General features: G+C 41.5%; 1 protein-coding gene across 1 annotated transcript in view; it reads left to right on the forward strand.

Annotated features, from left to right (window-relative positions):
• The window catches only part of RFT1 (RFT1 homolog), a 34,151-nt gene extending 19,182 nt beyond the window's left edge, over positions 1-14,969 (forward strand). The window contains exons 8-13 of the mRNA XM_016156404.2: positions 1,783-1,833; positions 2,534-2,664; positions 3,674-3,818; positions 8,393-8,498; positions 13,329-13,578; positions 13,910-14,969. Of these exons, the coding sequence (XP_016011890.1) occupies positions 1,783-1,833; positions 2,534-2,664; positions 3,674-3,818; positions 8,393-8,498; positions 13,329-13,578; positions 13,910-14,077 (851 nt within the window). The 3' untranslated portion in view covers positions 14,078-14,969. The remainder of the gene's footprint in view (positions 1-1,782; positions 1,834-2,533; positions 2,665-3,673; positions 3,819-8,392; positions 8,499-13,328; positions 13,579-13,909) is intronic.
• Positions 14,970-15,434: the final 465 nt, after the last annotated feature.

Raw genomic sequence — 15,434 nt, forward strand, 5'->3', positions numbered from 1 at the left:
TTTTAAGAGAAGTTTAAATGAGTTGAGGAATGGATCTACTCAGTGACGATCCTAAATTGGTTGTCTCAATTGAAGTGGCGAGACATGTGTTTGCAGCAGCAGGTATAAGTTAGCCATGCACTCCTGATCTAGGCCTGAAAGTGGTGCTGATTCCTCGCTCCACAGTTGGGTCATTCTGGCCTGAATGGCAGAAGGCCACTGGGAATTTCTCGGGGCCTCCATCCCTGTGGCTGTGAAATAAGGAAGTGGCTTGATAAGGACTCCTAGGTTATTTTTATTTAAAAACTACAGCTCTAAAAAAGTTGAAATTATTCATTATAGTGGCAAAATGTATATGTTGTTACCTTCTGCCCCCACATTTCCTGAACACTGTGTGTCAGGTGCTGAGAATACACAGATGAATGAGTAACAGGCCACAGCCTCAAGGAGTTCATTCTCTCATCAAATATGCAGACATTGTGTGGTTAAATCTGACACAGGGCTGTGAGGGCTGTACTTGGAAACATGAGCTCATTTATCACACATCTCTGAGTGCCCTCTCATTTCCTGGTGGCCCGCTAGGAAACCAGGGACATAGAGATAGGACTGAGACATGGTTTCTGCCCTCAGGGAGCTTATAGAGTATAGGAAGGAGAGGCCTATTGTGCTAGAACACAGGGAGTTCCCTGTGGAAAAGCCATTCTAGGCGGTGAGAATGACAAGAGCCCAGCCTGACTCAGAGCAGGCTGGAAGGGCTAAAACCTGAGTGTACTCAAGGATGACCATGTGATGATGGGAGGTGTGGATGAGGTTGGCGAAGGGTGGCCAAAAACATAGCTTAGGGTCAGTTTATAAATGTTTTCAAATACAGAATTAAGGAGCCTGGACTTTTTGCAAATTCGTTAGTGAGCCATTTAAAAGTGTGAAAGCAGGGGTAGACTTAAGAGCTGCATTTGCAAAAGCTGGAACTGTTAGCAGTGAAAATGGATCAAAGAAGTGCAGAGATGCAGATGGGAGCAACCATGTGAGCCAGTGCCTGGGAGGCCCCCACAGAGGTTCTTGTTGCAGATGCAGTGGCTGGGAGATTATAGGGAGGCAAGGACAAGAGAGACTTGAGAGATAGATCACTGCTTCTAGTCTCTTAATATTGCTCTTTTTTGAGCAAGTTGTTAGGAGGTAAGAATGTGCTGTAGGTGCAGTTCAGTGCTTTATCTCCATAGTGGTCATTGCATTCCATTCATGGATAATAAAATAACAGAAATTGGGAGTGGAGTTGGGCTCTGGGCTGATGTCTTCACCTTGAAGGCATTATATTGTCTTAGATTTGAGTTGTGAATTTAGGCTCCAGAGCTTTGCCAGCCCCCATGGAACTTTCTCCACCCAGAGAGGAAATTTTTGATGAGTCTGTGCACATAACTATGGACCTTTCATTTCACAGATTTCACACATAGATTATCTGACCTCCCTTAACACTTGGGACAAGCATTTTCATTATTAATATTTTAGTAATCTTTCCATACTTAAAAAATCTTATTAGACTGGTTTTATTGATTCTATTTCGTTTTGTCTTTAACTGGTTTGGAAATTTGCTGTCAATACATCCTCCGGCACTTTCCAAATTGTTACTACTTTGAGATTATTTAAAATCAACATTAGGGCAAGAAACATGTCTTTCATTGATTATCTAATTTTTCTCCTTTGAGAGTATTTGCAAATTGGAAAAGTTGATAGATGATAAGAGAAAAGGAAACAAGAAAATAATGTATATTTGAAATGCTAATTATTTTGCTTTTTTATTTGTAGGCGAGCGATATGTGATGACATTCTTGAATGTATTAAATTTTGGCGATCAGGGTAAGGTGAAATTTTGTAGTGTTTTAATTAAAGGTGAATACTGTCAGTAGATACTTGCTGATATTTTTCTTTGTGGTTTGTTATGGTTAATGAAAAATGAACCTGAAGATTATAAAAAGTGAAGATTGTAAAACAAGTCCTGAAGTTTGAGAATCGTAGACCTTTATAAATATATACAGAGTATTGACTCTCTCCTCTCATGTGACTTGGGTGGCAGGTTCTCTGTTGAGATCCCCTGCCCTTACTCTGCTTTCTGCAGACCTTTTGTGCTCATTTTGGGGGGCAGGGAGGTGCTAAGAGAAAAGGGAGCTTGCCATCACAATCACTAAGATTCGTTGCATGTTTTTGTGGCTACATAGGTCTTCATAATTATTTTTTAATATGATCCCAACATAATGGGAATAAAAATAGTAAAAAAATCAATTTGGCATTAGTTACTTTCATAAAACAGTGCTGATGTTGGAGATGTTCTATATCCTGACTGACTGTATCAGTGTTAGTATCCCAGTTGTGACATTGTATCCTAATTGTGAATAAAGGGTAAGTGGATCTCTATTATTTCTTATATAACTGTATGTAAATCTATAGCTATCGCAAAAAGTTTCCTTTAAAAATTAAATTAGAAAAAAAAATTAAAGTACTGTGAAAAATCAAATAGGAAAGCCAGTAGGATTGCTGTTTTATTCTTTTTGTTTTGTAGGTGTATATGATATAGTGAATAATCTTGGCTCCCTTGTGGCCAGATTAATTTTCCAGCCTATAGAGGAGAGCTTTTATATATTCTTTGCTAAGGTGCTGGAGAGAGAAAAGGATGCCACACTTCAGAAGCAGGTAGTCTTGGTTCTTTGTCACCATCTCAAATGAATGCTCTCTCTAATCGTAAGATAATTAGAAATGTGGAACAGTCTGTTTCCCTTCTGTCTGATCTGATTTTCCTCTAGATTTCATTCTTCTATCATATTTTGAATAATGACAAGACCCTGATCACTCACTTCTTTCATGGCTTTCTCCCTTTCTATGTGACCTTATTCTTGACCTAGCTCTCTGAGAACTTTTGATAGCTGTCTCCAGTGCAAGGGCAGACCCCTTCCCAGGGTCAGTCTTAGGTGTAAGAACAAAAGGTGAGCCAAGGGTTGCAGAGACTATGGCAAGGCTACCTCCAGTTTTCTCACCACACTAGTCATTTAAGCTTTTTAAGGATGGTGAAATGCCCAGAGCTAGACTCTGGCCATGAGAATTTACATACTCCGGTTGGTGAATACAGAAGAGATTTTAATCTAGGTGTATTTGTTTGTAGAAACTTCCCTTTTCCTAAAACCATTGAAAATGTCTGGCTTAATTTAGAATTAAAAGCAAACTAAGCTGGCCTCTTACGTGTCTTGGAAGACATTTTGCAAAATATATTTTTGTGCACTATCTCAAAACGAGCTAATCTGGTCTTCGTTTGATTTAGGAATATTTTCCTAAACTACATTGATAGGAACCTCAGGATTTGGAGATGTTTGTCAGGAAGAGCACACTGGCAAAACTAGCTAGCAATGTAAAAATTTGCTATCTACTTAAGAATAAGTATCAGAGGGGAAAGTATTTCCAAACAATATTTGAAATAATTTATCTTAAGTGAAATAAAAACTAAACCTTCCTTGCACTATGAAGAAGGCACACATTGTCTTTTTCCTGCATTTGCTAATTGACAGAAGCAAACACAGGCTACAGAAAAGCAGTGATGCCCCTCACCAGTTGGAAGAGTGATCTATAAAACAGCAAAGGGAGAAGGCTAGATGTGAAGTTTTCTTTCGCTCATGATTCATACAACTTCCTTCCCTCTCCCTGGCACCAGGAGGACGTAGCTGTTGCCGCTGCAGTTTTGGAGTCCCTGCTCAAGCTGGCTCTGCTGGCCGGCCTGACCATCACCATTTTTGGCTTTGCCTATTCTCAGCTGGCTTTGGATATCTATGGAGGGACCATGCTTAGCGCAGGATCAGGTATGCATAAGAGTTTTGCCAGTTTTGTTCTAATTTCTGAACAGAAATAGTTTTATGAAATTTAGAACTTGTGCACACACACAGCTGATATCTGTGTCATGTAGGGAAAACTGTCAGTGGCTGGGGCTTTGTGGGACTGTTCCCCTTCCATGAGGTCAGACCAGCTCAGGGTGCAGTTGGGATTTTAGGCCCCAGGTCAGTCAGTTCCCCAGCCTTACTTGGAGAAGTTGTTATGAATCCTTGGCTTTCCTCTCAGGCCTAAACTGTATTTTGCCAGGCACTTGCTTTCCTGTGCTGCCCACTCTGGGTTGAGGGAGAAAGGCAGAGAGCCAGCTCTAATGAGCCTCTGCTTGGTACTGAACACTTCTGAAGATAGTAAATACCACATAAATCTCACAGCCTGATGCATAAAAGCCTCTGAAGGATAACCCTGAGCCGCTTGCAGAGAATAAAATTGATCTCAGCAAATAAAATGGTGTATATAATCCAGTGACTCTTGGTTTTTGAAGGAGAAAAGTGTTGAATGTGTCCAACTTTGAAACATCTGGTGCCCAGTCCACTAGCATCTCACAGTACTTGTTAAGCCCTGGGGATGTTACCAATTTCAAAATGTGCTGGGCCATGGGCTGGCAGTCCATTTACAGTGTTTCATCTTGGGGTTAGCAACGGTGTTTTTAATTCTTCAGGTCACTAGACAAGAACCCTGAAGACATTTTTCTGCTGTCCCATCTTAGTGTAAAGAGCTTTGTCAATTGCCATTTTACAAGTGCACTGGCATGCTTTAGTCTCCACTGTAAAGGGCCAAACTTTTGGTATTAGGAGAAAGGCCAAGTTTCTACACTAGAGCAAAGATCATTATGTCTGGAGAAACACCTGCTGTGAAACCAGTGATGTGGTTTTCAGCTCCCTGGGACTGGTGCTGTAGGAAGTACATTTCTATCAGGCAAGTGCAAGGAGGCCTCAGTAGGAAGTGTGCAGAGATTGGGGATTCAGTTATTTCATAGTAGCTCTGCCGCTTTAGAAAGGTAATTACCTGGGAACAGCCTTTAGTTTAATGTAATCACACAACATTGCCATGAGGAAAGGGCTGTCCCATTGATACAGTGTTCACCTGGTGGAGTAATTAATCATAGACATATATATATTTATATGTGTGTGTGTATGTGTGTGTGTGTGTGTGTGTGTGTGTGTATGTATATAAGCAAATGACCAATTGTATATTCCTACTCAAGTGAGATGTTGGTGCCAGTTTTGAGCATTGGTAATAGATATATCCGTTAAAGGGTCAGTGTTAGTTGATTTCTAATGTAATAAATTCTGTCTCTAATGGTTCCCATGAGAGTCATTAATAACTTTAGACTCAAAAAGCATTCTCAGTATTATCTTCAGAGAGAAGAGAGTCTTGACAATGGTCTGGTTTCTTCATCTGTGCAAAGAATGAGTGGTTTGGTGTGCCAGTGAGGACCTTCAGGACCATTGTCATCTCTTGCCTGGCCCAGGGCTGCATCAGTATCACTGTCCCAGCAGGGTCTTTTAGCATTTTTATTTCCTCATTATAGCTGCCTCTCATTTTGACCAACTTCCCGTTCTCTGTAAAGTCCATCATTGCTTCTGGTAGGGACAGTGGGTCTCTCCAGGGTGCCCACTATTCTTCCTTCCCTTGTCTCTGTGCCGTTCATCTCCCCCCATGCCTGACTCTTCGGACCACTGCTGCATATCTGAATGCCTTTTCTGTGCCAGAAAATATTAACACTGCTGCTCTCCTCACCACACAGTCTTTGTTCCTCACTTAAATACCTCACAAAACTTGACTTTTTTCAGAAAGTCTTTCTGAATTAATTGGAAAAGAACAGCAATTTTCTATGACTCTGTCCAGCCATGGTAGTTTTGAAAGTGGGCTTGTGACACTGTTGTCCTCATCCTCCGATTGCGTATTGACCTTTGTCCTCACCCATGAAGTAGACTTACCTGTGACCTGAATTGGCCTCTTAGACCCTCCATCCTCTGAGCGGCCATCTCCAAATGTGAGACTTGCACACAGCATAGATAAGCTTTCCTGCAGGGCACTGTGGTTTTGTGTTGCAGTATTTAGGATTAGCACTGTATATAATCAGGGGTTTCGTAAGTGCTCTAGAGACTGGTCTCAGAAATCTTTCTCATACCTAGCTTTTCCATCCTCAAGAAAAACATTTGCTGAACTTCCTGAGATTTTTCATAGTTATCTCTTAGATGCTTCTCTTTTGCCCTTTCTTTTTAAAATCATTTTTTTTTTTCTTCTCTATCCCCTTACATTAACTGCCTAGGGCTGCAGTAACAATGTACCACAAACTGGATGGCTTAAAACAACAGAAATGTATTGTCTCACAGTTTTGGAGTTCTGAAGTCCAAAATCAAAGCATTAGCAGGGCCATGCTCTCTCTAATGGCTCTGGAGGAAGAATCCTTCCTTGCTTCTTCTAGCTTCTAGCATACGTCAACAATCCTTGCCTTATAGATGTGTTACTCCAGTCACATAGCTGTTTTCTCTGTATATGTCTTCATATCATCTTCTCTGTGTCAGTGTTTCTGTGTATACAAATCTCTCCTTTTCATAAGGACACCAGTCATAAGGGATTAAGGCCCCACCCTAATGACTTCATTTTAACTTGATTATCTCTCTAATGACCCTATTTCTAAATGAGATAGTCTAAGGTACTAGGGGATACATACTTTTTCAACGTTCTTTTTGAGAAATACACTTCAACCTATAATACCCTTCAAATCAATCACTAGTCTAAGGTTTCATCCATGAATTCCCCAGTTGCAACTTCTTTCTCCAAGAATGATTCAAAGCTCTTCTACTGGAATCACTGTTTCATGCAAGAGTTTGTGTTCTCTATGATGCAAAGCAGTTTGCTATCCACCTCCAGATAGACCCACACATGCCATTAGCTTTCAGTTACCAAGTGAGAGATGCATGTTATGAAAAGAACCCCATTTCTCTCTGCCTGAGAGAAGAGGATGGAGAGAAGCAGGAAGCACACTGAACATAGCCTCAAACCATCCCAGGGCAGAACTTTGTCCCTGCTTCCTCTACTGGAGTTGTCCCACAGTTACTGTGGGGGCCAGGCTATCTGCAGCACATTGGGGAATGGAATGCAATAAGACATGATAAAATGTGGAACCCAGGAGAGGCCAATGGAAAATAGTTTTTTGCTGGGCATCAAGGCTTCCCTGTTAGTGTTCCTTTTGTAATTTTTGAATTTCATAAAGCTGTTTAGGGTCCCTATGGCACAGGAATCTTTCATATTAAGCAGCTTTTGTAAACTACGAATAAGTTCTAGATTCTGAGACTCTGGGACTTTAATTCTCCACTCTTCGTGGTTAAGTTTTTTCTTTATTGAAGTCTAATTTACATACAGTAAAATACTATACTCTTGAGAGTACAGTATGACGAATTTTGACAAATATATGTACCCATGTAACCACCATTCAGATTAATATATAGAACATTTTTGTTGCCCCAGAAAGTTCTCTCAGAAACCTTTCCAGTCAGTTACCCCCCTCTTCATCTCAGAGGTAACCACTGTTCTGATTTCTATCACTGTAGATTAGTATTGCTTTTCAAAAGAATTTCGTATAAATTAAATATTACAACATGGACACTTTTGTTTGGCTTCTTTTTTAAATTTTTAAATTTTTATTTGTTTTTGTGTTTGACTTCTTTCCCTCAAAATAAAGTTTTTGAGATTCATCCATGTTTTTTTCTCTTCAGTTACTAAGAAGTATCTCTTTGTATGGCTGGCCCACAGTTTGTTTATCCTTTCTTCTGTTGATGTTGGTAAACCTCCTATGGACATTTATGTACAAGTGTTTTCATGAACACGTGCTTTCATTTCTATGTATTTTGGTATACCTAGGAGTGTAGTTGCTGGGTCATAGGTTGGGTATGTGTTTATTTTATTAGCAGTTACTTGGCTACCTTTTTTGATAAAGGCCCTCTTAGAAAAGGGGGCTCAATCCCATTTTTAAGTCTTCCAATCTTTTGTCAGCAGATTTTTTCCAAAGCTTGTTAAGTATAGAACTGCATTACTTTGTTAGAGAAGAAAATTACACTGTGGGCTCCAATTCTCCCTGCAGATTTGTGGGTGTTCTTTCTATCTCTGTAGCTTCCTGCTGTTCCTAAGCTTGCGCATGTCCCCAAGGTCTTCTCTTCAGGACCTTTTTAACTGAGATTCTTTTAACATGCAAGGCCACTAGTGTCCTTGAGTGCTCAAAGTAACTGCCTTCTTCATGTTGACTTAAAAAGCGAGAAGATTTGCTAGCTGGCCAGATAAGCTTCTAGTTGTTAAGCAAGGGATCTGTACATTTATTCACAGTTGTCCTTTTGTTACTACCCGTTTCATTTAGTCTGTGCTATGGAATACTGGGAATCCTTCCAGATAATTAAAACCATAGGCTTGAGCATGCGTCTGTCTACCCATTGATGATAGCAACAGGGCTCCTGACCCTGTTCTCTGACTACCCAGCCAAACTGAAGGTGAATGTGGACCTCTTGTTTGGGCTCTGGCATCTCAGTGAGTTGTTTCCTTATAGGTCCTGTTTTGCTGCGTTCCTACTGTCTCTATGTCCTCCTGCTTGCTGTCAATGGAGTTACTGAGTGCTTCACGTTCGCTGCCATGAGCAAAGAGCAGGTCGACAGGTAGGTAACCTTAAAGACATATCTTTAATCATAGTCTTTAGCCAAAGTGGAGTAACTTGCCAATCTCCTCCTCCTCCTCCTCCTCCTCCTCCTCCTCCTCCTCCTCCTCCTCCTCCTCCTCCTCCTCCTCCTGTCTTCTTCTTCTTCTTCTTTCTTCTTCCTCCTTTTTTCATTCTGGACATGCATGCACAAGGCTCTTTTAGAGGTAGCACTTAGACTATGAGTGCGGTGCCTTCCCTGGGCTGTCTGTTGCACAGGCACCATTTGATTAATCCTCCCAATGGTAGGACTGAGGGCAGCAACTGCTCTTCTCTGTTTGTGGAGGAAGAAACCTGGGCCTTGAAGGGTTGTGGTAGTCCAGATTTGCAGAGATAAGTATAAGACAAGCTTCACAGCTCTACCTCTTACCCAGTGCTCCAGTGGGTTACCAAGGAATTTCTTCAACATGCAGTCCTACCTGAGAATCTGCTTCTTCAGTCTTTGAGAATCTCTAGGATCTCTGACATCTCTCCTCAGAAAAAGGCCCAAGTGCACATACACGTATTGCCATAATTTTTTCTTATTTATTGACCCCAGATGAGGACCTCTACTTTGGAGCCTCAAGCAGTGCTTCTTAACCCTGGTTGTGAGTCAAAATCTCCCATGGAGTTTACTAGAAATGCAGATTTCCTGTCTACTTCCATCTCTCTCTCTCTCCCACCATACCTACAGAATCAGCAGGCCCCTGAGCATGTGTATGTTTTTTAGAAGCTCCTCAATGATTCTGATAGGAACTGCTGGTTAGGAGCCTCACATCCAGGATTATTTATCTCTTGTGTCCCCAGATGCCAAAAGTCACAAGGCAGTATCTTGAGACATCATTACAGGATGAGGTTGAGGAGAAGGATAAAAACGATAGGAGAAAAGAAGAGAGGGGAAAAATAGAGGGTAGGAGGGGTGGGCGTGGTAATGGGGTGAATGGCCCTCATTATCTCTCTACTCCTTGAGGCCTGGGTCCCTTGGTGGTGTTCATGCTGTCTTTCTAATGCCTTGAGTGCTGTTAAAAGCCCATAGGGACCCTGTGGCAGGGATGGGATGCGGAAAGGATAATTCAAAGAGTTGGAGGACCCTTCTTCTCTTTCAGAGCAGCCTCTCTCTTCTTCCCATTTTGGGCTGTCTTACAAAGAAGCTTTGTGATTTCGTTTGCTATAGATTAGAACTAGTCTAGAGCAGCAGTCCCAACGCAGACTGATCAGATTCCCATAGGAAGTTCTGGACCCCTCCTAGACCAGCTAAATTGGAATTATAGGGTCTTGGGCCAAGGAATCTTTTATTACAAAGCTCCAGGAGATTTCATATAATGGCTAGGACCTTAGAAACCGCTGCCCCAAACCTGCTTTCACAGTAAAAACTACATTGAGCATTGTGACTCAGTACATATTTAGGTGAATATAATTGAAACTTTCTGCTTTCATGAAGCATAAATACTCCAGTTATGCTCAGGACACACTGATGGTTTTTAATCCTGTTCTATTTCATTTTTTAAAGTTCCATATCATGATGCACTAAATTGATTTTCCAGCCCACTTTCAGGTCACAACACATAGTTTTCAAATAGTAGTCTAGACATGGTGTTTACTTCAAGTAGTTAAATTTATAGCTGTAAAACTACTTTGAATCCATCCCCTTCACCTTTTTTTCCTCCCATGAATGGAAAGGTCTATTTAAGTTTTAATTTTGGAAACACTATGTTTTTATTTGAAAGGAGCATCTAATATGAAATAATTTTTAAATGTAACTTAAAACATACTAAATGAAGGACTGAGGCATAGTGGAAAGAGCTCTGGACTAGGAATCTATCTCTTTGATGGGAATTTCGTTACAATAATATCAGGATTAGTGTTGAGAGGAAGAATCAACACTGTAGCCTGCTTAAAATTTTGAAAACAACGTATCTTACAACCAAATCATGAGGACATACAGAGAGTGCGTGTTTGCTTTCTTTCCTCTTATGTTGCATTGCACCAATGAAACAATTCTAAGTTAGTCTTAATGGGATTTTGACAGTATATAAACATCTGGAAAATTATTTTCATGGTATTGGAAGTCAACATAGAGAAAAGACAGAGCAGTGTGCCTGCTAATACAGTTCTCACCTGAAATATCTCACCTCCCTTAAGGGTAAAAGGTGACTTTAAGTGTGGTCTTATGATACATATTAAACGTAGTAGGCCCTGAGCACATGGAGCCCCTGGGCTCATCACAGACCCCTGGCATTTTTTTCATCTCTGTGAATTTAACTAGACATAAAACTCTAGTAAGGATTTTTATAGTAGAGTTGGGAAGCTTAAATGTAATGATTGATTAACATTAGGTGTTTCAGATTCTGAATTTTAAAAAATATTGATAAAATCATGGACTTTCACTTAACCAACTTCAAGCTAATCGGTATTTTTCAGGGCATTTAGTTGGATGTGAAATATTAGAACATCCTTTGAATTAACTGCAAGTTACTTTTTTTGTCAGTAACCTCATATATATGTAGAATATGATTGATAGATTTTTAATTATGCCTTATTGAAGAATTTTTGTTTTGTTTTATTAAAACTATCTCGTTTTCTTTTGTTCATTTGACAAATGCTTTTTGAGCATCTTCTCTCTAACAGGCATTGTTTTAAGTTCCAGGAATATAGCAATGAATAAGACAGATGAGATCCCTGCTCTCATGAAGCTGACAGTGAGAGAGGCAGATAGCAAGCAAGCAAATAAGAAGTATTGTGCTGTGCAGATAACTAAAACAGCATTACGTAGTGAGGGTCCTTTTAGATTGGGAGGCCTCTCTGAAAAGGTGACATGTAAGCTGAGGTTTGGATGACCAAGAAGTGTCCGCCATGCACAGATGGAGCAAAGCCTTCCAGGCAGAGGGGACAGTGACGAAAAGGCCCATGGGTAACAGCTCCTTAGTATGATTTGTTGGCGCTGAGTGCCCAACATGAAGTGGGAGTCTATAACTGTTGAATGAAGGATGAGTGCAGTCTCCTCATGGTGGCACATACAGGTTGGTGCCATCCTTTTCATGGTTGCAGGGGCTACACTGTATGGCTGTGTCTTGATGTAGTCAACCATCATCTACTGGGGGACACTTTAGTTGCTAATGCAGTCAACATCCATGGCCATCTATCTTTTGATAAGCCTGATTTTAAGCCCAGTATCTTCTTGGGGTGATAGAAAAACAAGCATTCATAAATAATTTACTGTTTATGTTAACCAATCCTTATAAAGCAGTCATTATTGCCAGAGACTAATTTTGAATTGATTTAAAATGTGGTGTTTTAATTGCATCTTTGAAATTCTCGTTTTTTCCTGGATTATGCCTTTAAGGCTATTGATTTGTGAGTTCTGGAAAGTTCAACATCTGCAGAGTCCTATTCTAGTGAAAAACAGTGGACCCCATCATTAGCCCCTCCCAGATGGCCACACCAAATAAGCTGCACTGTTGAATTTATCCCTGTTTGAATTAGCTACTGGTTTCATTCATTATTGCCATTTTACTTGGAGTTGGGTTAGGATTACTTTGAAAGTTTGTGAACCTATGGCCTAAACTCCAAAGATTGGTGTAGTAGACCTTTCTGAGAGAGCTTCGGGAGTGGAGGGGATTTGGAAATAAACCAAGTTACACATCTCTGCTTCTTTTGGAAAAGAGGTCAGAGTACTAATCTATAATGGGTCCTACCTCAGTGACTTCTTATGAAGTTGGTGACTCTGATCATTGATTAGTAGTAAAGAAACTTCCCCTGTGAAGGTACAGGTTCATGTACTTCCATTGCTTGTTAAGAGAGACCCTCCCAACTAAGAAGCAAACAAATTCCCTCTTTGGAATTCTGGATGAAAGCACACCTCCCCTGTTGGAGTATAGTAGTGTAGGTGTTTTGGGGGGTGATACTCTTACCATGCATTCTGATAAAATGTATCTCCGTAGCACCTTAGGCTTAGTCAGCCCAAGGACTAGTACCTGGGCGTTCGAGGGACACAGTGGATTTTTTAGGCCCCGTCATGTGTATAACCTGACTAGTGGCTTCCGAGGTTTCCTGATCCAGCAGATACAGCTCGGGGTTGGGGGAAGGGGAGTGTAAGGGATTTCATTCCCTTAACAGCTATGTACTTAGAATGCCTACTATGTACTAGGCAGAAACCAGATGTTGGAGAATTTTGTTCATGGGTTTACTGCAAACCTTTTGGAACATTTGCTTTGAGCAAGGTCCACTAGCCAAGGTTACAGGGCTTCTGTGTTTCCCAAGGGAAATGGTATGAGGCCCTGAAGTTTAGGAGCAAGAGGTCGGGTTGGAGTATTGGCTCACTCTGTAGGCAAGTTACTCAGACTTCCTGTGCCTTGTTTCCTTGTCTGTAAAATGAATTTAAACTCCACAGGGCAAGGATCATGTGTGTTCATTCATAGCACTCCTCACAGTCTCTGTCACAGAGTTAGCATTCATGTAATTATTACTCATGTCATAATCTTGTGCTTCACATTCAAGACTTAGGCAGAACAGGATTTTTACGTGTTTTCATCACAAAGTGTCACTTAAACTAACCAATTATTATTCTTAAAAACCATAAATATCCTCAGTTGCTCATGTTCTTACTCTTCTATTCAGAGGTGAGAGGGACAGTGACATTTCCGTGTTATCCATGTAGCATTCAGTGTTATGAAAATGGTATGGATTATGGGAACTGAGAGGTACTTTCTGTGACTTCATGTTCATAGCCACTTTTTCTGCAGCAGGAGCAGCAGCAGTCCTGTCTTAGGACAAGGTACCCACTGCTCTGCGTTGTTTGTTTCCCTCTCCCTAGGTACAATTTCACGATGCTGGCCCTATCATCTTCATTCCTGGTGTTAGCCTATCTCCTGACCCGTTGGTGTGGCAGTGTGGGCTTCATCTTGGCCAACTGCTTTAACATGGGTATTCGGATCACACAGAGTCTTTGCTTCATCCACCGCTACTACCAAAAGAGCCCCTACAGGCCCCTGACCGGCCTGTACCTGTCGCCAGTCCTGCTCGGAGCATTTGCCCTCAGTGGTGGGATTACTGGTATTTCAGAGGTGAGACTTCCTGCACTCTTCATACCACATGCTTTGGAAGGCCGTCCACTGTCCCTCACTCTAGGCTTCACCTTCCCGCTCTGCTTAAAGCAGCTGGACAAGTATTTCCCTCCTCTTATCCCTTCCCCTAAGCCTCTAGGACAGTATCTTATGATAAATGTGACCAAACCATGTTACCAGTAGGGGTAGAGGAGACCCTCAGTACACAGTTTTCATGCTTTTTATCTGACTCAAAGGTGGAACAGTAGGGCCTCCACTTTTCCTCTCTCGCTCTAGAGGAAGGGGGTACAAATGGAGGGGCCAGGGCAGTGACAGTGGTTTCTTTCTGCAGGTGTTCCTCTGCTGTGAGCAGGGCTGGCCATCCAGGCTGGCACATGTTGCTGTGGGGACCTTCTGTTTGGGAGTAACTCTCGGGACAGCTTTCCTCACAGAGACCAAGCTGATCCACTTTCTTAGGACTCAGTTAGCTGTGTCCAGACTCGCTGACAAAATGACGTGACTTCAGGGATTCACTGACACCTGTGCACCTGGACCAGCTGTGGGGCGGTTTTGTGGGCAGAACACACGTTCTGTGTGGATAAGCTCCACAGAGGTGTCTGCAGTGGAGCGAGACCAACCCAGGCAGGTGAGACGTTGGAGAGAACCACCAGACCAAACACTTACCTTCCAGTTGAAGTCTCAACCAGGAAGGAGGTGTTCTATTTTTAAAGGAAGGCCTAAAATCTCTTTTAAAATGAATAATTATTTTTTTCCACCATTTTGTACTAATCAACATTTTTCCTTTTGATTAATATATTCCTTTTGGCTGTGATTGACCTTAAGAGCTACATGTTCCAACAAACTATATCTTGGATGTTAACAGTTAATAACCATCTGGTCCAGAAAAAGAGAGATGACCATTTTACCCTTCACAGGAATATTCGACTTATTCTATAAAAGAAGGAAGGAGACTTGGTGTGAGATACCAAATAAGAACAAAGGTAGTCTAGGAGTAGTGGCTTTTCTTTTGTCAACAATGTGATCTGGGTTTTTAGAAAACGAGAAATGTTACTCAATAAGAAATCCAAGAAATGAAAACATGAAGTCTTTGAGATTATGTTTCCCAGAGTTAACTAGGATAGATCATGCCTGATCTTCACAGCTGTGTCCCCGGGTCCAGCACATGCCTTCCCACAGTAGGTGCAAGATGGCCACCCTTCGCCTGGCCACCTGTGAGAGGGGGATTTTGAAGGAAACTGATCCAGTGTGAGCTGCCTTGTCCGCTGAAGAGAACACTGCTTTGCAGCTGACTGTAACTTGTTGCATGGAGATTGCACAGATGGCAACCAAAGTTGAATAGATGTATCTTTTTTACCTCAAAATAAAATAGGGTAAATTCTGTATGGCAAGTATCACTGAGTCAGGCCTCTCCCATTACTTCTACAACTGGTCAGTCCACCCGAATTCCAGTTACAAGACAAGAGCAGCAGCTCTGGGGTCTGGTCCTCCAGGCTACAATGGGACCCCAGGCTAAGGCTCACTGCCCTGGATCCTTGACCCAGCAGGCGAGATCACTGAGCATTGTTCCTAGGCAGCAAAGCATTTTTCTTCTTTTGTTAATGTATTAATTTCTTTTGCATATCATTGACCTTTGGATCTACGTGCACAAACTCCATCATGAGTAGTAATAGTTATCATCTGGCCCCAATGTCCCTAAATTTTCTGTTCATACTCAGAGAGCAGGTTTTCACCTGGGCCAGCAAAGACAACTTGTATCAGACAGTTGTTTGGCTAAAATATATGCATTTAGATTCACTGACCTGTAGCTGGAGCCAAGGGTCCAAGGATCAAGACCCAGTAGCAAACCCGGACTAGTG

The sequence above is a fragment of the Rousettus aegyptiacus genome, unplaced genomic scaffold (genome assembly GCF_014176215.1).
Source record: "Rousettus aegyptiacus isolate mRouAeg1 unplaced genomic scaffold, mRouAeg1.p scaffold_m13_p_4, whole genome shotgun sequence".
NCBI classification, from domain to species: Eukaryota; Metazoa; Chordata; class Mammalia; order Chiroptera; family Pteropodidae; genus Rousettus; species Rousettus aegyptiacus.